This window comes from Heterodontus francisci, chromosome 23 (assembly GCF_036365525.1).
Source record: "Heterodontus francisci isolate sHetFra1 chromosome 23, sHetFra1.hap1, whole genome shotgun sequence".
NCBI lineage: Eukaryota > Metazoa > Chordata > Chondrichthyes > Heterodontiformes > Heterodontidae > Heterodontus > Heterodontus francisci.
This window is the reverse complement of record NC_090393.1, coordinates 6,190,657-6,215,087: the sequence shown is the minus strand read 5'-3', so window position 1 is coordinate 6,215,087 and position 24,431 is coordinate 6,190,657. Positions and strand designations below refer to the sequence as shown.

Genomic DNA, 24,431 nt, shown 5'->3' with positions numbered 1-24,431 from the left:
TCTTGCCAGAGTCAAAAAAGTTGAGGGTTCCAGCTTCCCAACATCACCTCCCCTCCCCTCCTCCTACCCCCCCCCCTCAAAAGGCTTTGGCACAGGATCCACGCTGATGCTCCCAGCAGAGCTGCCCTTCATGTGCTTGACCCAAGCTCTATTCCATTTTAAGGCAGATGTTAAGAAACCAACTGCATGTTTTGAAAAGGAGGAACTTCTCCCAACATCATTGGCCAACATTCCTCCCTTAAACAATGCCACAATAAAACAGACAGAGCTATCCAGCATTCAGCCAAGTTGGACCTTGCTGCGCACAAGCTGGCCGCCACTCATGCCTACAGTTCAAAGTAGTTCATTGCTTTCCAAAGCACTTGGGGATGTTTCTAGGAGAGGGGATGGGGTACTATATAAACAAAAGCCTTTTACCTCCACCTGCGCACCCCCCAACCTCCCTAACCGACCCCGTCCCCCCCACAAACTGCACACAATTAACTCCAGCCTGTTTATTCCATTTTCTTCTGGGGAAAAGATTCCTCTCCTTGACTCCCCAATGTGGTTCAACTAAGATAGGAAAGTGCAAGTGTGCAACAATGAGGATTCACATCCCACCACACACCTTGTACCAGTACACCAACAAACTGTTCACCATAAGAGTTCTGGATGCAACACAAAGTCTGATAGGTACCTTGTTGTATGCATCCTCCCGGCTGTAGGTGAACAACACATCGTTTTCTTCATCCTCTAGTCGTCTCTTCCTTTCCTCCTTCAGAGCGTGCAACTGTTCAAACTCCCACACTCGCTTGGCAGTTTTTACACGATCCTGACACAGCCAAAAAGACATGAGCTAAAGTGGTGTGTTCAAGCACGAGAACACAGTCCTTGTAAGTTTGCGGAAAACTCACAACATCTTTATTTCAGATACTATGCATTTGATTTGGCTTTTCCATTGCTAAGACTTTTAGATTCATAACATCTGCTGTACTAATATTGCAAGTTATACCCATCATGAGCACAGCAAATGTAGCCTCCCAGTCTGGCAGCTCATATAATGATGTATTGGTCGAGCAACCAAGTAGTCAGAGGTCACGAGTTCAAATCTCAGCATGGCAAGCCATGAATTTTAACACAATCTGTGAGCTGGGCATCAGAAAAATAACCACAAGAGCTGCCAAACTGGTGTAAAAACCAAATGGTTCTTCATTATTGCTTCTGTCAGAAAATAACATGTTGCGATTCATGTTATTAGTAATTGGAGACCTGACGTGGGGTGAGTGGAACATGCTCGGCGGGGGGGGGGCGGGGGGGGAAACAGATGAGTTTGGACCTATGGTTGCCAAAGCTCTCCACCACTGGGAGTTTTCTTCAGCTCGTGTCTGGGTCTGTTCTGGACCAATCAATAGAGACTGATTGCTGTGATTAGTCAACAACCCTATTATCATTGTATCATGTGGCTACCAGGATGGTAGCAGGCGAACTCGATGGACCTTGACCTTTCGCCATCTGGCAGTTCCTATATTCAGGGAAAGGAGTAGGTCACCTCTACCCACTTACTCAGTCTGGGCACAGACATGACTCCAGCCCTACATTCTGTGTTTGACTCTAATGCCTTTCAATTGACCAACTAAGCAACCAGTTGTAAAAACAAATACTTAAGTCTTAGCACCGATATCTTTGGGAAATGGCTTTGGCCTTGCCACCTACACCTACATCCTGAGAACAAATTTAAAAACAAATAAATCTCATTCTGGTAGTATTAGGTACAAAGTGTAGGGAGTTTCATATTTAACAGTTACATATACAAAGGCAAACCGTCAATATCTTGCCTACCTCCGGTGGTCTCTGCTCTGCTGGAGTTATAAATGCCTGAGTCAGCTCCAAATAATTCATTGCATACTTTTCAACTGGTGTAAGCTGCGTAAATAATTATTTAGATTAGTATATTATTTAAAACTGGGGAAGGAAACAAAAACATTTCAGTAAAATATATAGTGCACATGTGCTAGCTTCATTTCACTTGTAAATGACTGAGACCAATGTAGCTGCAAACGTTTAACATGTTCACATCAAATTCTTCTCTGTTATTTTAATACATTTATTATCCAATGTGCTTTCAATGGGTTGGTGCCTCTGTTAAAATAGTGGGGAGAGGAGTTCAATACAAGCACATTAAGGCTTCGTACAATATCGCTCCCAGGCTCAAGTGTTGAAAGTCCCTTTTAACGACAAAGAGGAAAATTTAAGTTGGCTAATAACTGACATTTGGAAGCACATTAGAGAGATTAACTGGACTGAAGAGTTAAAAGGACAGTGGTGGGTTATACTGCTGTATTAATGGAGAAGCTATAGAATGCAAATTTATTCTACCAATTTTCAAAATGTGAGTTCCCATAAATATCAGCTTGGTTCAGTGAGCAGTGGTCTTGCCTCAATCAGTAGGTTGTGAGTTCAAGCTCCACTCCAGAGACCTCAGGACTACACCTTGACTGACACTTCAATGCAGTACTGAGAGAGTGCTGCATTGTTGGCGGTCCTGTCTTTTTAATAAGACGTTAAACCGAGGTCTCATCCAGCTGTTCAGGTGGATGTAAAGGTTAACATATCACTATATGAAGATGAGAATATGACATTAAGCCCACATATGTGGTGCATTTGTAAACAAATTTGCATTTATACAGCACCCGAGGCACTTCAGAAAGATAAGGAAAAATGGACATGGAATGCCTTATAAGAGGTGGCTGAAAGCACGACAGCCAATAGTGATGCATAGGAAGGGGAGATTCACATGCTAATTGTATATCAATTGTGTTTAATTATATGCAAGCAGAGGGCATTAATTGGAAGTTTCACCTGAGCACATATCAAGAGACACTTAATGAAACTGTGCGGTGGTTGAGTTGGGAGGTTTATGTTTGTAATGTTTCACTCTGCAAATAAATGTTAGACTGAATAAAGATCCAGTATCATCCTTCAGCAACTGGCTTTCTGGAATAGATCATCAGAGACAGGAACCACAGGAATGAAAAATATGGTCATCTGGCTGGAAGAAATTAGAGACAGAAAGTGTGGAGGGTCTGTGGGGGTTTTAAACACAGAATAGTGTTTAAAATTTGAGGCATAAGCAATTAAGAAAATGACATATTAGTTAATTGCAAACTAGAGCATATTCTAAAGACAAGATTTCTATTGGTTTTGAGACTCCAAGTAATTAAAACCAAGTCAGAAGTATGGAAGTAAACTACAACACACAAGTAGCAACACCACAATCAAATACAAAGGCCTTACAGTTTATTTTATTCAAGACTGTACTAACTGATTTTGATCTGATTAAGATATAAAATTAGTGAAGTGCTGCACAATTCTAATTTATTCATTCAAAAAATTAGGCAATTAACTGTGACAAATTAAACATGTGAAAATGGCTTCTCATTGAGGGACCTAAACCAAATAGGATTGGCAGGCAGGCCTAAAGTGCCATCAACACAGGGTCAAAAATCATGACTACTGTAGCACCTGATGCCTGCTAAATGTTCAGTGTTCATCTGCAAGATTTGTAAATAGTATCAAAATTATGCAGTTAATTATTCAAATCCAAAATTGTATCCAATGGCTTAGAATTCGTCTAGCACTGGATACATACCTGACTGGTTAAGAATTATTTACATACTGTTTAATCTGAACATTGGTGCACGGGTTTAGGGAAAATGTGTTTCAGTGAAGGGCTGCAAGAGTAATGTACCGAAAAGCACTGTGCCCCCAACAAAACTTAAGTTACACAGTTATTCACATTTGGTCTTAAGTGTGCAATGTAGCTTTTTTGAAGAGAGGACACTGTCCAGGTTTATAGGCACCAACAGATTTTGTACAATGTGCTCCACTGGTGTCATTTCCGTTCGTTTAAAATAAAAGCTCATTGCCAGTCACCATGACTTGGATCAGACTCCTCCAAGCCGGACATCAGCACCTCGTCATAACGAGGCAATAACAGGCCTGATAATGACTCTAGTTCTGCCTGCTTTTGCCCCAGCTTGAAGCTACTTTCTCATTGCCCTGCCCCTCCCCCATGTTTGCACTGCCCTGTCTCCCCCGAGCCTGTGTTCACACAGCCCCTCCCATGAATGAACAGCAACAAAAAAAACACACACTTGCACTTGTGTTTCTGGTTTGCTGGTGGGTAAATCCTACATCAGAACACAATACCTTGTATTTATATCATAGTAAAACAGCCCAAGGTGCTTCACAGAAGTCACAGAGTACAATCAGAGTCATTTACGGCACAGAAGACCACCATTCACCCCATCAAGTCCACTTCAGCTCTCCATAGAGCTATTCAGTCAGTCCCACTCCCCGCTTGATCCCTGTAGCCATGCAAGTTTATTTCCTTCAAGTGGCCATCCAATTTCCTCTTGAAGTCATTAATTGTCTCCGCTTCCACCATCCTTGTGGGCAGCAAGTTCAAGGTTATTACCACCTGCTGTGTAAAAAAATTTCTTCCCCATATTCCCCCTGCATCTTTGCCCAAAACTTTCAATCTGTGTCCTCTAGTCCTTGTACCATCAGTTAAAAGGGACAGTTTTTCCTCATCTAACTTATTTAAGCCGGTCAATTTTGTATGCCTCTATTAAATCTCCCCTCAGCCTCCAAATTAAAAGCAAAATACTGCGGATGCTGGAAATCTGAAATAAAAACAGAAAATGCTGCAAATACTCAGCAGGTCTGGCAGCACTTTCTTTTTTGCTCCCCTCAATCGCCTTTGCTCCAAGGAGAACAATCCCAGCTTCCTCAACCTGACCTTATAGCCAAAATCCTTCATCCCCGGAACCATTCTGGTAAATCTCCTCTGAACCCGCTCAAGGACCCACACATCCTTCCTAAAATGTGGTGACTAGAACTAGACGCAATACTCCAGTTGGGGCCTAACCAGAGTTTTAGCAAGGTTCAACATAACTTCCCTGCTTTTGTACTCAATGCCTCTATAAAGTACGAGATCCCATGTGCTTTGCGAACCACTCTCTCAATATATCCTGCCATCTTCAAAGATCGATGCACGTGCACCCCCATGTCCTGTGTTTACGCAGACTCTTCATTACTGTGCCATTAAGTCCATATTGCCAAACCCTATCCCTTCTCCCCAAATCACCTCATACTTCTCTATATTAAGTTCTATCTGCCATATATCTGCCCATTTCGCTAGCCAATATGTCCTGTTGCAGGTGATTCATTTTGTCCTCACTGTTGGTCTGTACTCCAAGTTTGGTATCATCGGCAAAGTGTAATCAGACAGGCTGCATTTGCTGACAACACAATCATTAGGTGATGCAGTACCGGCACATGCGCAAATGCAGCCTCACTGACTGAAACATCACAGTCTGCAACATCTCAGGCAGCTGCCAGTAATAAAGGTGACGTTACTCAATTTGACACAAAATCAAATTAAACCCAAACCCCCTCAATGGCCGCGATCGCTGCCTCCATCCCAGCTCCAAAAATATCCCACTCACTTCAGGCCTTGCTGCTTACCCCGCCTCGGCTTAAGAACGTAGGAACATGGGAGCAGGAGTAGGCCATTCAGCCCATCGAGCCTGCCGTGCCATTCAATATGATCATGGCCGATCATCTACTTCAATGCCTTTTTCCCACACCATCCTCATATCCCCTAATGCCATTTGTATTTAGAAATCTGTCAATCTCTGCTTTAAACATACTCAATGACCGAGCTTCCATAGCCCTCTGGAGTAGATAATTCCAATGATTCACAACCTTCTGAGTAAAGAAATTTCTCCTCATCTCTGTCCTAAGTGGCTTCCCCCTTATTTTGAAATTGTGTCCCCTGGTTCTAGACTCCCCAGCCACAGGAAGGATCTTAGCTGCATCTACCCTGTCTATCCCTTTATGTATTTTGTAGGCTTCAATGAGATCACCTCTCATTCTTCGAAGCTCTAGAGAATACAGGCACACTTTCCCCAATCTCTCTTCATAGGTCAGTCCCACCACCCTGGGAACAAGCCTGGTGAACTTTCATTGCACTCCCTCTCTGGCAATAATATCCTTCCGAAGGTAAGGGGACCGAAACGGCACACAGTACTCCGGGTGCGGTCTAACCAAGGTTCTATACAATTGAAGTAAGTCTTCACTACTCCTGTAATCAAATCCTCTTGCGATAAAGGCTAACATACCATGAGCCTTCCTAATTGCTTGCTGCACCTGCATGTTAGCAGCTAGTGACTTATTGACAAGGACACCCAGGTTCCTTTGTACATCTACACTTTCTAATCGCTCAGCATCTAAGAAATATTCTGCACATCTGTTCCTCCTACCAAAGTGGATAACCTCACATTTTTCCACATTATATTCTGTCTGTCACGTTCTTGCCTACTCACCAAGCCGCTTTGCATCATCCTCACAACACACATTCTCACCTACCTTCGTGTCATCCGCGAACTTGGAAATACTACATTTGGTCCCCACATCCAAATCATTGATATGTATTGTGAACAGCTGAGGCCCAAGCACTGATCCCTGCGGTACCCCACTAGTCACAGCCTGCCAACGAGAGAATGACCAGTTTATTCCAACTCTCTGCTTTCTGCCTGTTAGCCAATCCTTAATCCATGCTAGTATATTATCTCCTATCCTACTTGCTTTAATTTTGCTAACCAACCTCCTGTGGTGGACTTTATCAAAAGCCTTCTGAAAATCCAAGTATATCACATCCACCAACTCCCCTTTATCAATTCTGTTAGTATCATCAAAAAACTCCAACAAGTTCGTCAAACATGATTTCCCATTCATAAATCCATGTTGACTATGCCCAATCAGATCATTATTATCCAAGTGTACATTTATCACATCCTTTAGAATAGATTCTAACATTTTCCCAACGTCTGATGTGAGGCTAACAGGTCTGTAATTCCCTGTTTTCTCTCTCCCTCCCTTCTTAAATAGTGGGGTGACATTTGCGACCTTCCAATCTGCAGAACCGCTTCAGAATCCATAGAATTTTGGAAGATGATCACCAATGCATCCACTATCTCCATAGCTAGTTCTTTCAATACTCTGGGATGTAGAATATGAGGTCCTGGGGACTTATCAACTTTCAGCCCCATTAATTTCTCCAATACAACCTTCTTACTAATACTAATTTCCTTCAATTCCTCATTCCCCCCAATCCCTTTGATCTCTAATTCTGGGAGATTTCTTGCATCTTCCTCAGTGAAGACAGAGACAAAGTAATCATTTAGCTTCTCTGCCATTTCTCTATTCCCCATTATAAATTCTCCTGACTCTGCCTGTAATGGACCCACATTTGTCTTCGCCAAACGTTTTCTTTTTCCATACCTGTAGAAGCTTTTACAGTCAGTTTTATATTTTTTGCTAGCTTACATTCATATTCCATTCTCCCTTTCTTTATCAGTTTCTTCCTCCTTTGCTGTATCCTAAAAATCCTCCCAATCCTCAGGTTTACTACTATTTCTGGCAACTTGAAAGGCCTTTTCTTTTAATCTTATACAATCCTTAACTTCCTTTGTTATCCACTGTTGTCTGCCTTTACTTTTGGGGTTTTTGTGGATGTATACACTGAGTTCATCCAAAATTGCACTGCCCGTATCCTAACTTGAATGTATAGTTGCTGTAAACTATGTAATATTTCTTTAAAGACTATCCATTGCCTGTGTACGATCATACCTTTTAATGTATTTTCCCAATCCATCTCAGCCAATTTGCCCCTCAGACCTTCATAATTTCCTTCTCGCTCCCGACCTCGCCGCTTCGTCCCCTCAGCCATTTGCGTAATGCCAAGCCACCCAGAGCAGCTGAGGGGCTGGGACCGAGCAGCGAGTGGCTGAGGGTGGAGTGAGCGGCCAAGGGAGGGGGAAGTGGCAAGGCCGGGAATGAGCAGCCTCGGTGCTGGGGGGGGGGGGGGGGGGGGGGGGGAAAGAGCAGCGAGGCTGAATGGAGCAGGGGGCAATCGGGAGCTGGAAACTGAAAACGGCGAGTGAGGCAGGCTTGGTGGGATACTGCTGGTGGAAATGGAGGCGGTGATCATGGCCACTGAGAGTTGAGGCAACCCTCGGACGTCATTACGTCTGATGTCATTACGTAGCGATGTCAGCGCCTCATGTGCGCATTCATACCGGCAAATGCTCGGACGTGCTGACGACATTGGCGATTGCTCTGCATTGTCAGGAGACACGCCGAAATTTGACACCTTAGTTACATAAGGAAATATTAAGACAGTGACCAAGCTTTTAGTCATGAGGTCAGTTTTAAGGAGCAACTTAAAAGGAGGTAGAGGGGTTTAGGGAGGTAATTCCAGAGCTTGGGGCCTCGGCAGCTGAAGCATGGCTGCCAATGATGAAGCAAAGGAAATTAGGTTGGGACGAGGTCAGAATTGGAGGAGCACAGAGATCTCGGAGGGCTGTCGATTAGAGATAGGGAGGGATAAGGCCATGGAAAGATTTGAAAACAATGAAAAAATTTTAAAATTGAGACATTGCTGGACTGGGAGCGAAGTAAGTCAGAGAACAAAGGGTTGACGGGTTAACTGGACTTGGCGCAAGTTAGGATACGGGCAGTACAGTTTTAGATGAACTCAAGTTTACCTGTTAAATATCAGCAACCCAAGATATAAGGCTTTAAACTTGATCTGCAGCCCATGAAGACAAAATGCTCAGCGATTCATGATTTATCGAAATCCTTCCAAATGCCACTGTACGACAAACACCTTAAGATAAAGGAAAATTTTGTGGGGCTATGGGGAAACAGCAGGGGGAGTGGACCCAACTAGATAGCTCTTTCAAAGAGCCGGCATGATGGGCCAAATGGCATTGTTTTGTGCACACAGATTAAAATGCAAACTTTATAAAGGAAACAGAAAAAAAAAATCACCTGTTCAACAACTGCAGCCAACTCATCCAGATATGCAGGCTCTTCATAGCTCATACACCTGCGCTTCTCCATGGGTTTTCCAACACCTTCCCTCAGTTCTGCCCTTATCGTCTCTCCTGATTTACTGTGATCGCCACTTTCCTGCTCAATGATGTTCAGAGCCTTTGCAAAACAGGTAAGTAGCATTTTATTAAAAAGCACATTTTCTACAGAAGGTTCCATTAACAAAGCGCACGTGGACGAGTGCAGTTTTCCCTCAAATTGTTTTGGGGCATTAGGGAGTTGGATTCCTGGACTGGGCGGGATGGCCTTTGTTAGCATGTAAGAAATGGGAGCAGGAGTAGGCCATAAGGCTTCTCAAGCCTGCTCCACCATTCAACAAGATTAAGGCTCAACTTCTGCATCAACTCCACTTTCTTGCCCTATCCCCATATTCTGATTCCCGTGGACCCCTTGCCTGGCTGTGTTGCCCTCAAATCATGGATCTTCAGACCCAAAGTGCTTTAAATTACAGTGCATGAATATGCACACTCATGTCAAGTATACCATTCTAAAACTGGCATGCCGGGAATACATTCTACAATATACCAGCGTGAAAACCAGTGTACCATTTATCTCATTTGTAGGACGGCATGGTATTTACAGCACAGAAACAGACCATTCAGCCCAGCTATCCACTTTGGTAGCAAAAACAGGAAGGTAGATTATCTGAATGGCTATAAACTGAGAGAGGGGAATATGCAACGAGACCTGAGTGTTCTCGTACACCAGTTGCTGAAGGTAAGCATGCAGGTGCAACAGGCGGTAAAAAAGGCAAATGGTATGTTGGCCTTCATAGCGAGAGGATTCGAGTACAGAAGCAGGCATGCCTTGCTGCAATTATACAGGGCCTTGGTGAGGCCACACCTGGAATATTGTGTGCAGTTTTGGACCCTTATCTGAGGAAGGATGTTCTTGCTATAGAGGGAGTGTAGCGAAGGTTTACCAGACGGATTCCTTGGATGGCAGGACTGACATATGAGGAGAGATTGAGTCGGTTAGGATTATATTCGCTGGGGTTCAGAAGAGTGAGGGGGGAAACTCATAGAAACCTATAAAATTCTAACAGGACTTGACAGGGTAGATGCAGGAAGGATGTTCCCGATGGTGGGAGAGTCCAGAACCAGGGCTCATAGTCTAAGGATACGGGGTAAACCTTTCAGGACTGAGATGAAGAGAAATTTCTTCACCCAGAGAGTGGTGAGCCTGTGGAATTCGCTACCACAGAAAGCAGTTGAGGCCAAAACATTGAATGTTTTCAAAAAGGAGTTAGATATAGCTCTTGGGTCTAAAGGGATCAAAGTGTATGGGGCGAAAGCCATAACAGGCTAATGAGTTGGATGATCAGAATCACAGAATAATACAGTGCAGAAGAGGCCCTTCGGCCCATCAAGTCTTCACCGATGCATTAAGACACCTGTCCTGTCGACCTAATCCCATTTGCCAGCACTTGGCCCATAGCCTTGAATGCTATGACGTGTCAAGTGCTCATCCAGGTACTTTTTAAAGGATGTGAGGCAACCTACATCTACCACCCTCCCAGGCAAGGCATTCCAGACTGTCACCACCCTCTGGGTAAAAAAGTTGTTCCTCAAGTCCCCCTTAAACCTCCCGTCCCTCACCTTAAACGTGTGACCCCTCGTAACTGACCCTTCAACTAAGGGGAACAGCTGCTCCCGAGCCACCCTGTCCATGCCCCTCATAATCTTGTACACCTCGATCAGGTCACCCCTCAGTCTTCTCTGCTCCAGCGAAAACAACCCAAGCCTATCCAACCTCTCTTCATAGCTTAAATGTTCCATCCCAGGCAACATCCTGGTGACTCGCCTCTGCACCCCCTCAAATGCAATCACATCCTTCCTATAATGTGGCGACCACAATACTCCAGCTGAGACTTAGTAGTTGGCAGGAAAAAAGACAGAGGCGCAAGGGGAGAGCCAACTGTGCAACAGCCCCAACAAACAAATTTCTCTGCAGCACCTGTGGAAGAGCCTGTCACTCCAGAATTGGCCTTTATAGCCACTCCAGGCGCTGCTTCACAAAGCACTGACCACCTCCAGGCGCGTATCCATTGTCTCTCGAGACAAGGAGGCCCAAAAGAAGAAGAAGAAGGGCCTTACCAAAGTTCTGTACAACTCCAACATGACCTCCCTGCTTTTGTAATCTATGCCTCAATTGATAAATGCAAGTGTCCCATATGCCTTTTTCACCACCCTATTAACCTGCCCTTCTGCCTTCAGAGATCTATGGACAAACACGCCAAGGTCCTTCTGTTCCTCGGAACTTCCCAAATGTCAGGCCATTCATTGAATACTTCCATCTCACATTACTCCTTCCAAAATGTATAACCTCACACTTTTCAGCATTAAATTCCATCTGCCACTTTTCTGCCCATTTGACTATCCCGTCTATATCTTCCTGTAACCCAAGACACTCCACCTCACTGTTAACCACTCGGCCAATCTTTGTGTCATCCGCGAACTTACTGATCCTACCCCCCACATATTCATCTATGTTGTTTATATAAATGACAAACAATAGGGGTCCCAGCACAGATCCCTGTGGTACGCCACTGGACACTGGCTTCCACTCACTAAAACAGCCGTCTGTCATCACTCTCTGTCTCCTACAGCTAAGCCAATTTTGAATCCACCTTATCAAGTTACCTTGTATCCCATGTGCATTTGCTTTCTTGATAAGTCTCCCATGTCGGACCTTGTCAAAGGCTTTGCTGAAATCCATGTAAACTACATCAACTGCACTACCCTCATCTACACACCTGGTCACATGCTCAACAAATTCAATCAAATTTGTTAGGCATGACCTCCCTCTGACAAAGCCATGCTGACTATTCCTAATCAAATTTTGCCTCTCCAAGTGGAGATAGATTCTCTCCTTCATAATTTTCTCCAATAGTTTCCCTACCACTGACGTGAGACTCACTGGTCTATAGTTCCCTGGCTTATCTCTACAACCTTTCTTAAATAGTGGGACCACATTAGCTGTTCTCCAGTCCTCTGGCACCTCCCCCGTGGCCAGAGAGGAATTAAAAATTAGGGTCAGATCCCCTGCAATCTCCACCCTCACCTCCCACAGCATCCTGGGACACAAATTGTCCAGACCTGGAGATCTGCCCACTTTTAAGCCTTCCAAAACCTCCAATACCTTGTCACTCCCTATGACAATTTGCTCAAGAACCTCACAGTCTCTCTCTCTAAATTCCATATCCACATCCTCATTCTCTTGGGTGAAGACAGATGTGAAGTATTCGTTCAACACCCTACCAATGTCCTCTGGCTCCACCCACAGATTTCCCCCTTGGTCCCTAATGGGTCCTACTCTTTCCCTGGTTATCCTCTTCCCATTGATATACTTATAGAATACCTTGGGATTTTCCCTACTTATACCAGCCAGAGCTTTCTCATATCCCTTCTTTGCTCTCCTAATTGCTTTCTTAAGCTCCATCCTACACTTTCTGTACTCCACTAATGCTTCCAATGATTTGCTCTCCTTGTATTTGCTAAAAGCCTCTCTTTTCCTTCTCATCATACCCTGAATGTTTTTGGTCATCCATGGTTCTCTGGGCTTGTTGCTCCTACCTATTATCCTAGAGGAAACATGTTGGGCCTGTACCCTCCCATTTCCTTTTTGAATGCCCCCCACTGCTCTTCTGTAGATTTCCCGACAAGTAACTCTTTCCAGTCTACGTTGGCCAGATCCTGCCTTATTTTACTAAAATTCTCTCCCCCAATCCAAAACCTTTTTTTGCAATTGTCTATTTCTTTCTCCATAACAAGCTTAAATTGTACCATGTTATGGTCACTATCACCAAAATGCTCACCCCACCAACACATCAACCACCTGTCCGGCTTCATTCCCCAGAATTAGGTCCAGCACTGCACCCTCCCTTGTTGGATCCTCGACATATTGAGCTAAATAGTTCTCCTGTGTACATTTTAAGAACTCCACTCCATCTAAGTCCTTAACACGATGACTATCCCAATTAATGTTGGGAAAGTTGAAATCACCTAATATAATTACCCTATTATTTTTTCTCACCTCTGCAAATTGTGCACATATTTGCTCCTCAATTTCCCGCTGACTATCTGGGGGTCTTTAATAAACACCTAGCAATGTGGCTGTCCCTTTTTTATTCCTAAACTCTACCCATAAAGCTTCATTTGATGCCCCCTCCAAGATATCATCTCTCCTTACTGCAGTAACTGACTCCTTAACTAATATTGCAATGCCCCCTCCTCTGTCTCGCCTGAAGATTCGATATCCCGGGATATTGAGCTGCCAATCCTGCCCCTCCCTCAACCATGTCTCTGTGATGGCTACTATATCACAATTCCACGTGTCAATCACTGCCCTTAACTCATCCGTTTTACCTGCAATACTCCTGGCATTAAAGTAGAGGCCTTCCATCCTGGTCTTACTCTCTTGAAACTTACTTCCGCTGTATTCCCTTTGACTTGTTCGCTTTCCTGTGTTTAGCTGTGTCCCTATTCTTCTGGGAGTCTGCATCCCCTCCCCCTGCCAAATTAGTTTAAACTCCTCCCAATAGCACTATCAAACCCGCCAGCAAGGATGTTAGTCCCCCTCTGGTTCAGATGTAGACCGTCCCACTTGTACAGGTCCCACCTTCCCCAGAGCTTTGAATGACCTCAAGTTTACAGAGAGTAGAATGTGGGAGATCAGCCAGGAGTGCATTGGAATAGTCAAGTCTAGAGGTAACAAAGGTATGAATGAGAGTTTCAGCAGCAGGTGAGCTGAGACAGGGGTGAAGACAGACAATGATACGGAAGTGGATATAGGCAGTCTTAGTGATGGTGCGGATATGTGGTCGGAAACTCATCTTGGAATCAAACGTGACACCAATGTTGTGAAGAGACTGGCTCAATCTCAGACTGTTGCCAGGGAGAGGGAAGAAGTCGGTAGGTATGGAATGGAGTTTGGAGTGGGGACTGAAAACGATGGCTTCATTGGAATAAATGCATGCTCATCCAGTATGGGATGTCAGATAATTAATCTGTTAATTTAGCAACAGTGGAGGAATCATGAGAAGTGGTGATGAGGCAGAGCTGAGTGTCGTCAGCATACATGTGAAAACTAATGCTGTGCTTTTGGATGATGTCGCCAAGGGGCCCATGTAGAACACCAGAGGTAATGGTGTGGGAGCAGGATGAGAAGCCATTGCAAGTGATTCTCTGGCTGCAATTAGATAGATAAGAATGGAACCAGGCGAGAGCAGTCCCACCCAGCATAACGACAGTGGAGAGATGCTGGGAGGAGGAGGATGATGTGGTCAACCCTGTCAAAGGCTGCAGACAGGTCAAGAAGGACAAGTAGGGAAAGTTTACCTTTGCCACAGTCACATAGGATGTCATTTGAGGTTGCATAACATTGCAAACTTAAATGGAGGTATTTCAAATATTCACCACAGAAGCAGCAAGGATTGTAATTTCGCTCTTAGTCTCATGTATTTATTTTTTCACAAGTGTAAAGTAGCATGTTTCAGAATAAATCAAACATTTTAGAAAATAGTTAAAGCCCACAGGTTACAAGTTTCATGAAGACAATTCAAAAGAATATTAAGTTTCTGATTCTCTACCTGGTGTGTGGGCTGTCACAAGGAGGCACTAAGCAAATACCAGGGCTACCTTACAAGGAAGGGAGCTGAACAACTAAGGAGGGATATAGGGTAAGTTTTCCCAGGGAATGGGGTGTGGTGCAGGAAGGAGCCAGAGAATTTTTTTAAAAAAGGACAAAAATTCACGCAAAATGTATGAAAATGTGAGTGATATTTTAAAAATTATCAAGTTAAGTTCAACGGAAAATTGTAGACTTCCAAATGATATCAGCTGCATGCATTAAACCGACTACCTTGTTATAAACTTATGTTTAGATTATGTTTTAAAGATACAGCACTGAAAGAGGCCCTTCGGCCCACCGAGTCTGTGCCGACCATCAACCACCCATTTATACTAATCCTACACTAATCCCATATTCCTACCACATCCCCACCTGTCCCTATATTTCCCTACCACCTACCTATACTAGGGGCAATTTATAATGGCCAATTTACCTACCAACCTGCAAGTCTTTTGGCTTGTGGGAGGAAACCGGAGCACCCGGAGAAAACCCACGCAGACACAGGGAGAACTTGCAAACTCCACACAGGCAGTACCCAGAATTGAACCCGGGTCGCTGGAGCTGTGAGGCTGCAGTGCTAACCACTGCGCCTCCTTATGTTAAATATATTATGACTGCATGCACTTTTCTCCATCAATTATGAAGAAATTGCTTGTGTAAACTTGTCATGCTTTAATTACTCTCCTGCCGGTGGTGCTATATCCCCCTACACTGAGGGGCAGAGATGGAGTGCATTTACAGCATGACATTTAGAGGCAGTTTCCATTACAAAGGAGGAACTACGTTTAATTATATGCAGGTGCAGGGTATTAACTGGGGTTTCACTTTGGGGGGCCGGGGGGGTGCGGAACGTTGAGTTAGGAGGTGTATGCTTGTAATGTTTCACTTTGTAAATAAACGCTAAACTCTGTAAAGATTGGCTCTGGCATCATCTTTCACCAACTGGCTTTCTTAATTATAACTCCCTGGTCCAACTATCCATACAGAAACAGCATCACCTGGTGGTCAAACTATCTGTCAACAGAGACTGACGGACATGCTGTGTATTTCCAAGACTTTCTGTGTTAGGTTCTCTCTAACTTGGGAACTAAAGGCCTGCTACCCAACCCGAACCCAACGGGACCAGACGACATGTGTCAGGTTCAGGTCCGGTGGGGTTGCTCTTCCGGGTCCGGCTTTCGGGCTCGGGTCGGACATGCACAGTACTACCTTTTGCTCTGCTGGGAAGAAAAGAGAAGTTGAGTAAGTAAGCATCAAAATTCGAAAAGCCTGCCTGAGCTGGGTGGGAGTCCAGGACGTCAAGCAGGGAAACGTGCATCCGGACTCCACAGACTCAGAGGCTGCACAGTGAGCATCTCTATGACGTCATCATGCTCATGCTGCAGCTTCCTTCCATTCCATTCCATCCATCCAAAAGTGCGAAGTACAGTGAGTGCACTATGGATGCAAAACGAATGCTGTCAACTGGAGAAAGTGAACATTCCAATGGTCGGGCTTGGGTAAAAATGGAAGGACTTGGGCCAGGTTAGTCTCGGGTCCAATGTGGTTCTGTCAGGTTCAGGTTTTTTTTTCCCAGACCCGAGAAGGCCTTTATTGGGAACTGAACAACATACTGAACAACACGTGCGCAAGAAAGCAGCAGTAAGTCAATAATAAAACCAGCGATTAAATGGATTTGAGTACCTCCAAGAAGGGCTTCGTCTCTTTTGGCGAGATCTGATTTGCTAAAGATGGCACCTGAGAGAGCACGACAAACTCCTCCGCCTTCAGCTTCAATGCAGACTCTCCCACAAAGGCAGGGATTTCAAACAGGTCACGGACTGTTTGCTGTAACAAAATGTCAAACATAGTTTTCGCTGATCATAAAAAGTTCAGGCAAATCTGAATGTTAGATGGAGAATAAGCAATTACAAAGCAGCAATCTCAAAAAAAAAGCAGCATGAGCAGTTTAAGACTGTCACCTAAACTTCTGAGACAGCAATACACCCTTGACATCACTTCTTTTATACACACACTTAATCTAATAATAAGCTGTAGTTTATTCAGCCAGCTTTTAGTAAATGTTAGGTGAGTCACCATTAGATAGCATTTACAGCATAGAAACAAGCCATTCGACGCAACTGGTCTATGCAGGCATTTATGCTCCACAGCAGCCTCCTCCCATCCTACTTCAACATACTCTGGTTGATGTGCTTGCTTCATAGCAACGTCTACGATGGAGGATTAATGACAGTGAGACACAACTACTGCCAACTTGAGTGAAAATGAAACTGGTCACGGGGATAGGGCACAATCGGTGTTTGGTTTTAACAGTCGTCAGCCTGGACTTAGTGGTAATACTCACACCTCTGAGTCAGAGGTTGTGGGTTCAAGCCCCAATTGATACCGGAGCACATAAATCTAAGCTAACAATCCAGTGCAGTACTGAAGGACTGCTGCATTGTCAGAGGTGCCATCTTACAAATGAGACATTAAATTAAGGCCCAATCTGCCCTCCCAGGCAGATATAGCACATCGATGGCACTATTTGGAAGAGTAGCCAGTGAGCTCTTCCCCAGTGTCCTTCAATCAACAACACTCAAGAGTACCTGGTCATTTATCTTCTTGATGTCTGCGGGAGCTTGTGCATAAGCTGGCTGCTGTATTTCCCTATATTGCAACGGTGACTACACTTTGGGAGTACTTTGTTGGCTGTGAGGTGCTTTGGAATGTCCTGAGGCCGTGATGGAGGTTATATACACATCTTCATTCCATACAGTTTAGGGGACAAATACCTGCTGCAAGTATGCTGTGCAATAGTTGCTCCCGTGTGAAGCCACATCTCTGATCAAATTCTTTGTACCATTCTTGAGAAGTTTCTCCTCGATGGAGTTGCCGATAACCAGTCTGCAGTGGAGACATACATAGGAAGGTAAATCAGAGGCGCCCCCAAATAATTTTACAAAGTACCTGGTTACTTTATCTTTACAAGTCTGAAGGTAGGTCATTCAAAAAAAAAAACATTGTTCTCAGGATGTGGACATTCACTGTCCATCACTAGTTGCTCTGATGATGCTGGTGGGGCCTCTTGAAGCAAATGCTTGTACAACTGAGTAGCTTTCTGGCTCACTTCAGAGCGTCAACCACGTGGTGTGGGACTGGAGTCACGTACAGGCCATACTGGGTAATGGTAACAGGCTCATGGCCCTGAAGGACAAAACTGAACATCAGCAGGATTTTTACTAGCCCGCAAGTTACCAGATATATTGAACTGAAAACTGCCTGTAGTATTCCAACTGTGACCACACTACTGATTTTCTATAGACCCAACATTATACCTTGACATTTATACACCAGGGGCAGAAACTTTGATCCGGGGTCAGGACACCCAATGTGATTTTTGAAGGGATGGCCAATTAGTGGCACATTTGCCATCCAATTAAAGGACGGCAGGTGGGCTCCCGAGGCTGAGGGGACAAAAGTAGGCTCTCCAGCACTGAAAGAGCAGCAGCCCACCGCCAGAGATGGGTGATACCGATGCAGGTAAGAGAAAGAGAGAGGGTGCCTTAAGATGGAGATGCCCTCTCAAAGCTTATAAAAATGTTTTCAATAAAAACTGGCCACAGCTGCCAGAACACCGTTGTGGAAGGCAAACCCCTCCACAGGGCAGCCTGTGGCTGCAATGCTGTCCATTTATAAGGCACGGCTGCAGGGGTTTAAAGAGTCAACTCTGACACCGTGAGGCCACCTCCATCGCCCAGTCGGGTTCCAGCCCAACCTGGGGTCCCACCTGCCAACTGGAAAATTCCAGTCAGTGGCAGGAGAGGGGCCTAAATTGGCCTGTTAACATGACTAATTGGCTGCTTGCCACTTGTGGGCAGGTAGCCACTTCCCACCCAAATCAGCATGTTCCAAAAGCTTGGAGGTGAGATCATGCCAGCAAACCAGCACGACAGCTGGCATTGGGAAATTATGGGCCCACACACCTCTTGTGATCAAAAATTCTGCCTCATACCTCTTGCCATAAAATCCAGTGTAGTTATCTTTTTAAATTGCCTTCTCCATTTGAGGTGCTGCCTTTAAGGTCTTCTAAACCCGAATCCCCAAATCCCTCAGCTCTTTCACATCACCCAATCTTCCCCTATAATACTTTTCTTTGAACCAAAATGCACTGCCTCACATTTACTGGCACCAAATTCCATCTGTCACTTTTATGCCTGTTCCAGCATCTTAACCAACATCTCTGCAGTTTCCTTTGGTCTTCAGAATTAACGACTACAACTCAAATCAGTAGCGTCTGCAAATTTCAACACCATTCCCTCTGGCCCTCTACCCAAATCCTTGATGTACACAGTGAGCAGAAGCAGTTCAGGGACACTATAGTGTGGGACACCACTACCCACTTCCATCCACTTTGAGAAACTGCCCTCAATTCCGACATTTTGTTCCCTCCCCTACTCTAACCAGTTAATAATCCAATTTACCACTTCCCTAATTCTACACCACTTTACCTACAAAACAACAGTGACTACACTTCAAGTAATTCATCAGCTGTAAAGTGCTTTGGGATAACCTAAAAATGTGAAAGCCATTATATAACTCTAAGGTCTTCTTTTAGTTCTCCCTTAACAGTCTCTTTTGTGGCACTTTGTTAAAGGCTTTCTGAAAATCCAAGCACATTGCATCCAACTTCATTTCCCCCACCCGCCTCAAAGGACGATCTCCTTTTCTGAAATCTGTGTTGGCTGCTTCTAATCATTTTCTCTTCAGTTAGATGTTTGGTCATATCAAACATACCAGAATTTTCCCCAATTGAGATATCAAGCTAGGTAACCTGTACCAACCCGGTCTATTCTGTCTCATGTTTTGAAAATGGTATTACGTTGATCACTCCCCAGTCCTCCAGCACACATTTACTCTTATTTTTGGCTGGAGTCGTTACTTAAAGAACTATAGTTACTGCACTTTGGCAATTAATTTGGCTGAGAGGGGATTTGGACACAAGGTGCTCTATAAAAGGCAGGTTCATTGTCATAATACTTCAATAATTACAAGTATTTTAAAAATGGACATTTTGCTTTACTGTAAAGCACCGTTACATTTTTAATGCATAGTAATTTCAGCACAATATTTGACTTCCGCATTATGCAAAAAAGTTGTCTTTTCAAAACAAATAGAAAACTTGATGGAAAAAAATACTTTTAGGTTAGATTAAAATTGAGGTCATATGTTTATTTATATGGGAGCTTAAAGCACTTGGAAAAAAGCAATAGTTATTTAGGCTTCATAATTAGTGAACATATACATCTTCTTCTTTGGCCTCCTTGTCTCGAGAGACAATGGGTAAGCGCCTGGAGGTGGTCAGTGGTTTGTGATGCAGCGCCTGGAGTGGCTACAAAGGCCAATTCGAGAGTGACAGACTCTTCCACAGGTGCTGCAGATAAAATTGGTTGTCAGGGCTCTCCCCTTGTGCTTGTCTTTTTTCCTGCCAACTGCTAAGTCTCTTTGCCTCACCAATCTTTAGCCCCGCCTTTATGGCTGTCCGCCAGTTCTGGCGATCATTGGCAACTGACTCCCACCACTTGTGATCAATGTCACAGGACTTCATGTCGCGTTTGCAGACATCTTTAAAGCGGAGACATGGACGGCCGTTGGGTCTGATACCAGTGCCGAGCTCGCTGTACAATGTGTCCTTGGGGATCCTGCCATCTTCCATGCGGCTCACATGGCCAAGCCATCTCAAGCGCCGCTGGCTCAGTAGGGTGTATATGTTGGGGATGTTGGCTGCCTCGAGGACTTCTGTGTTGGAGATACAGTCCTGCCACCTGATGCCAAGGATTCTCCGGAAGCAGCGAAGATGGAATGAATTGAGACGTCGCTCTTGGCTGACGTACGTTGTCCAGGCCTCGCTGCCGTAGAGCAAGGTACTGAGGACGCAGGCTTGATACACTCGGACTTTTGTGTTCCGTGTCAGTGCGTCGTTTTCCCACACTCTCTTGGCCAGTCTGGACATAGCAGTGGACGCCTTTCCCATGCGCTTGTTGATTTCTGCATCGAGAGACAGGCTACTGGTGATAGTTGAGCCTAGGTAGGTGAACTCTTGAACTACTTCCAGAGCATGGTCGCCAATATTGATGGATGGAGCATTTCTGACGTCCTGTCCCATGATGTTCGTTTTCTTGAGGCTGACAGTTAGGCCAAATTCATTGCAGGCAGCCGCAATCCTGTCGATGATTCTCTGCAGACACTCTTCTGTGTCGGATGTTAATGCAGCATCGTCAGCAAACAGGAGTTCCCTGATGAGGACCTTCCGTACTCTGGTTTCGTTCTTAGATGGGCAAGGTTGAACAACCTGCCATCTGATCTTGTGTGGAGGAAAATTCCTTCTTCTGAAGACTTGAACTCATGTGAGAGCAGCAGGGAGAAGATGATCCCAAACAGTGTAGGTGCAAGAACACAGCCCTGTTTCACACCACTCAGGATAGGAAAGGGGTCTGATGAGGCACCGCTTCGCTGAATTGTGCCTTTCGTATTGTCATGGAATGAGGGGATGATACTTAGTAGCTTTGGTGGGCATCCGATCTTTGCTAGTAGTCTGAAGAGACCACGTCTGCTGACGAGGTCAAAGGCTTTGGTGAGATCTATGAAAGCAACGTAGAGGGGCATCTGTTGCTCACGGCATTTCTCCTGTAGCTGGCGAAGGGAAAACAGCATGTCAATGGCGGATCTCTCTGCTCGAAAGCCACACTGTGCCTCAGGGTAGACACGCTCAGCCAGCTTCTGGAGCCTGTTTAAAACAACTCGAGCGAAGATTTTCCCCACTATGCTGAGCAGGGAGATTCCACGGTAGTTGTTGCAGTCACCACGGTCACCCTCGTCCTTATAGAGGGTGATGATATTGGCATCGCGCATGTCCTGTGGTACTGCTCCCTCATCCCAGCATAGGCAAAGCAGTTCATGGAGTGTTGAGAGTATAGCAGACTTGACACTCTTGATTATTTCAGGGGTAATGCCGTCCTTCCCAGGGGCTTTTCCACTGGCTAGAGAATCAATGGCATCACTTGAGTTCCGATTTTGTTGGCAATTCGTCCAGCTCATCCATGACTGGCAGAGACTGGGCTGCATTGAGGGCGGTCTCAGTGACAACATTTTCCCTGGAGTACAGTTCTAGGTAGTGTTCCACCCAACGGTCCATTTGCTTGCGTTCGTCAGTGATTGTGTCCCCGATTTAGATTTGAGGGGAGCGATCTTCAGGATAGTTGGCCCAAAAGCTCTCTTAATGCCATCATACATTCCTCTGATGTTTCCGGTGTCAGAGGCCAGCTGAATACGACTGCATAGGTGTTGCCAGTAGTCATTTGCGCAGCGCCTGGCTATTTTATGTGCAGCGCTTCTGGCTGCTTCAAGTGCTACGGATGTTAACTGGCTGGGGACTTTCTTGTAATTCGACAGTGCAATGTGCTTAGCAGCTATGACAGGTTCCAGCTCTTCAAAGTGAGATTGAAATGTACGAACAGATATATTACCTCACCCTATGATGTGGTTGTTTCCTGTGAGAAGAACAGGAACCGTGCAAGTAATGTCAAACTCCTGAGGTTCCTGTACTACCTGCCCCCCAGACAGTGCTAACTACGCACAAGAAAGCTTTCACTGTAGAAAACTTGAAAAAATATTAGCATACAGCAACTAAACTAACGTGCAGATCAACAAGTACAGAAAATAGTCGTTGTGGATCGTTTATAAGGCACTCCATAAAACCTACTGCTTTGACCAAGCTTTTGGTCATCTGTCCTAATGGCTCATGTGGCTGTGAAGCACTACGTTAAAGGTGCCATATAAATGCAATTTGTTGTCGTTAGGATCTGGTGCCCAATTTGAAAGCAGTTGCTCTGTACAATGCCAGGTTGATGTCTCGGAAGCTCTATCAGGTACATGCTCCACACTTAACTGATGGAATGATGCAGTGTATATTATTCATGCTTTTAAACAAGCGTAATTTTCCACACAATACCTGTATATATGGATATCTTTACACTTTCCGATTCTGTCGCACCATTCCTGGACTTGTGAATCCAGAGTTGGGTTCAAGTCACTGTCATACACTATAACGGTATCAGCATCTATCAGATTAACCCCTGCAGCACCACCACGGGTGGAAAGGATGGCACAGAAGATGCGCTTATCTGTATTGAAAAGTTTCATCAGTGCCTGTAAAGAGAAAATTCACAAGGATTAGACAGCATCACACAGAAGTTATGCATCCAACTGACTCAGATTAAAAAGGGGAGCTGATTCCGTACTCCAGCGTTGCCAGGTAGCTCAGCTCAGGGAATTTCAGGCACACAGCACATGAGTTTCTACCCATTAAAATAAATGGATAGACAACTAAGGGGTGCGCACCTGAAAGAGCACTATATCAGTGCACGTTGTTGCTGAGGTCCTCGAGCTCTGCTCTTTGCTGGGAGCACCAGAACACTGAATCTGCCTTAAATGCCACTTTTATCATTTGTACATTTTCTTTAAATGCATTTGTTCTTGGGAAGTGGGTGACTATGTCAAGGCCACATTTGTTACCCCACCCCTAAATGCCTAGGGCATGGAGAGTCAGCCATGTAGTGTGGGAATGGAGTCACATATAAGCCAACTGGACACTGTTTCCCTCCCCCGAGAGACATTTGTGAACCAGTTTTTTTTAAAACAATAAACCAACAGCTTCAATGCTAATTTTGTCTGACGTCAGCCACCAAATGATCAGCTTTACCAAATTCAATTGTCATGATGGGATTCGAACTCCTGACCTCCAAGCTGACAGTTCAGCACCATAACTAATGGGCTACCATACCTGTAGTGATCCATCATTGAGTTCTGCCATTCTTTATATTTTACAACGATTAGTTAAAAGCAATTGCCCCGTTCAAAATGTTTTATATACATGAGACGTTTGTGGATTAAACTGTTGTCAGTCCATTCTATAGGCCCCAGAGAATATCAAATTAATTCCTGCTGGGGAGGGAATAAGGCTTTTAATCTACCCCCAGGACAATGACAGTGCACAATATGAGTTTTACTGTGCCTGCAGTAAGGATGGGGGAGACTGCATCAGCTACATAAAAGAAAACTACTGTACCACAAGCCATTAAACTTTAACTACTGGAGCCAATATTAGAAACAGGGACTAGAATTTCAAGGAATTTTGTATACATACAATACACACATATTTCAGATATAAAAATACTTTTTTTGTTAAAAGCATACCTGTCGTTGATTGAGATGAACATTGCCATCAACTCTCACAAAAGCAAAACTGTGGTAGTCCAGGAAACTCTCCAGAATATCCAACATTTGGACCATTTGTGTGAATATTAACACACGGCGCCTTTCTGATTTCAATTTATGAAGTAGAACAGCGAGTGCCTCTAATTTCCCTAAGTAAAGATTAATCACAATGAAAGCTCAACCCAGCAACTGTTCTCATTCCAATCTGATGACTGACTTCCTCAATTAAACTGAAGGAACAGAACTGAAATGCAGGGGATAGTTTAAGACCTTCCCCATCTGGCAGAAACTAGTCACGGAGTAGGTACAACAAAGCCAGAGACTTGTCCGCTGGCTGCCTGTCACTGGGACTCTGCTGCCACTATGACATTGGCCTGAGCCAGGAAGCAACTGGGGATTTCCCCCCACCAGGGTGATGCAGACCAGAATCTGATCACCAGAAGAAGGGACTGCTCCTGTGGGCCCTACAGGGAAAGTGCAGGCCTCCCTTGTCCTGAACTCTGTCCTCTTCCCAAAGTGGGGACCACTTTTCAACCCCCTGTACTACCCCCACCCTGACCCTATACTGGGCTTGACTGGGCAGACATTGCCTGCCGTCTTCAAAG

At 44.7% G+C, this 24,431-nt stretch overlaps 1 protein-coding gene and 1 non-coding gene across 14 annotated transcripts in view; both read right to left on the bottom strand.

The window, feature by feature from the left end:
• The window catches only part of ep400 (E1A binding protein p400), a 164,455-nt gene that overhangs the window by 35,808 nt on the left and 104,216 nt on the right, over positions 1 to 24,431 (bottom strand). For 11 of the 13 annotated variants that reach the window (XM_068054601.1, XM_068054607.1, XM_068054605.1 and 8 more), the window contains 8 exons: positions 23,806 to 23,975; positions 22,562 to 22,758; positions 17,346 to 17,457; positions 16,255 to 16,398; positions 8,878 to 9,039; positions 6,412 to 6,531; positions 1,819 to 1,902; positions 677 to 811 (listed from right to left, as the gene is read on the bottom strand). In XM_068054601.1, the coding sequence (XP_067910702.1) occupies positions 677 to 811; positions 1,819 to 1,902; positions 6,412 to 6,531; positions 8,878 to 9,039; positions 16,255 to 16,398; positions 17,346 to 17,457; positions 22,562 to 22,758; positions 23,806 to 23,975 (1,124 nt within the window). The remainder of the gene's footprint in view (positions 1 to 676; positions 812 to 1,818; positions 1,903 to 6,411; positions 6,532 to 8,877; positions 9,040 to 16,254; positions 16,399 to 17,345; positions 17,458 to 22,561; positions 22,759 to 23,805; positions 23,976 to 24,431) is intronic. The other 2 variants (XM_068054609.1, XM_068054615.1) reach the window with 1 other exon arrangement.
• On the bottom strand, positions 23,506 to 23,643 carry LOC137383068 (small nucleolar RNA SNORA49). The gene has a single exon (XR_010977344.1). It is a non-coding gene; the product is annotated as a small nucleolar RNA SNORA49 (small nucleolar RNA).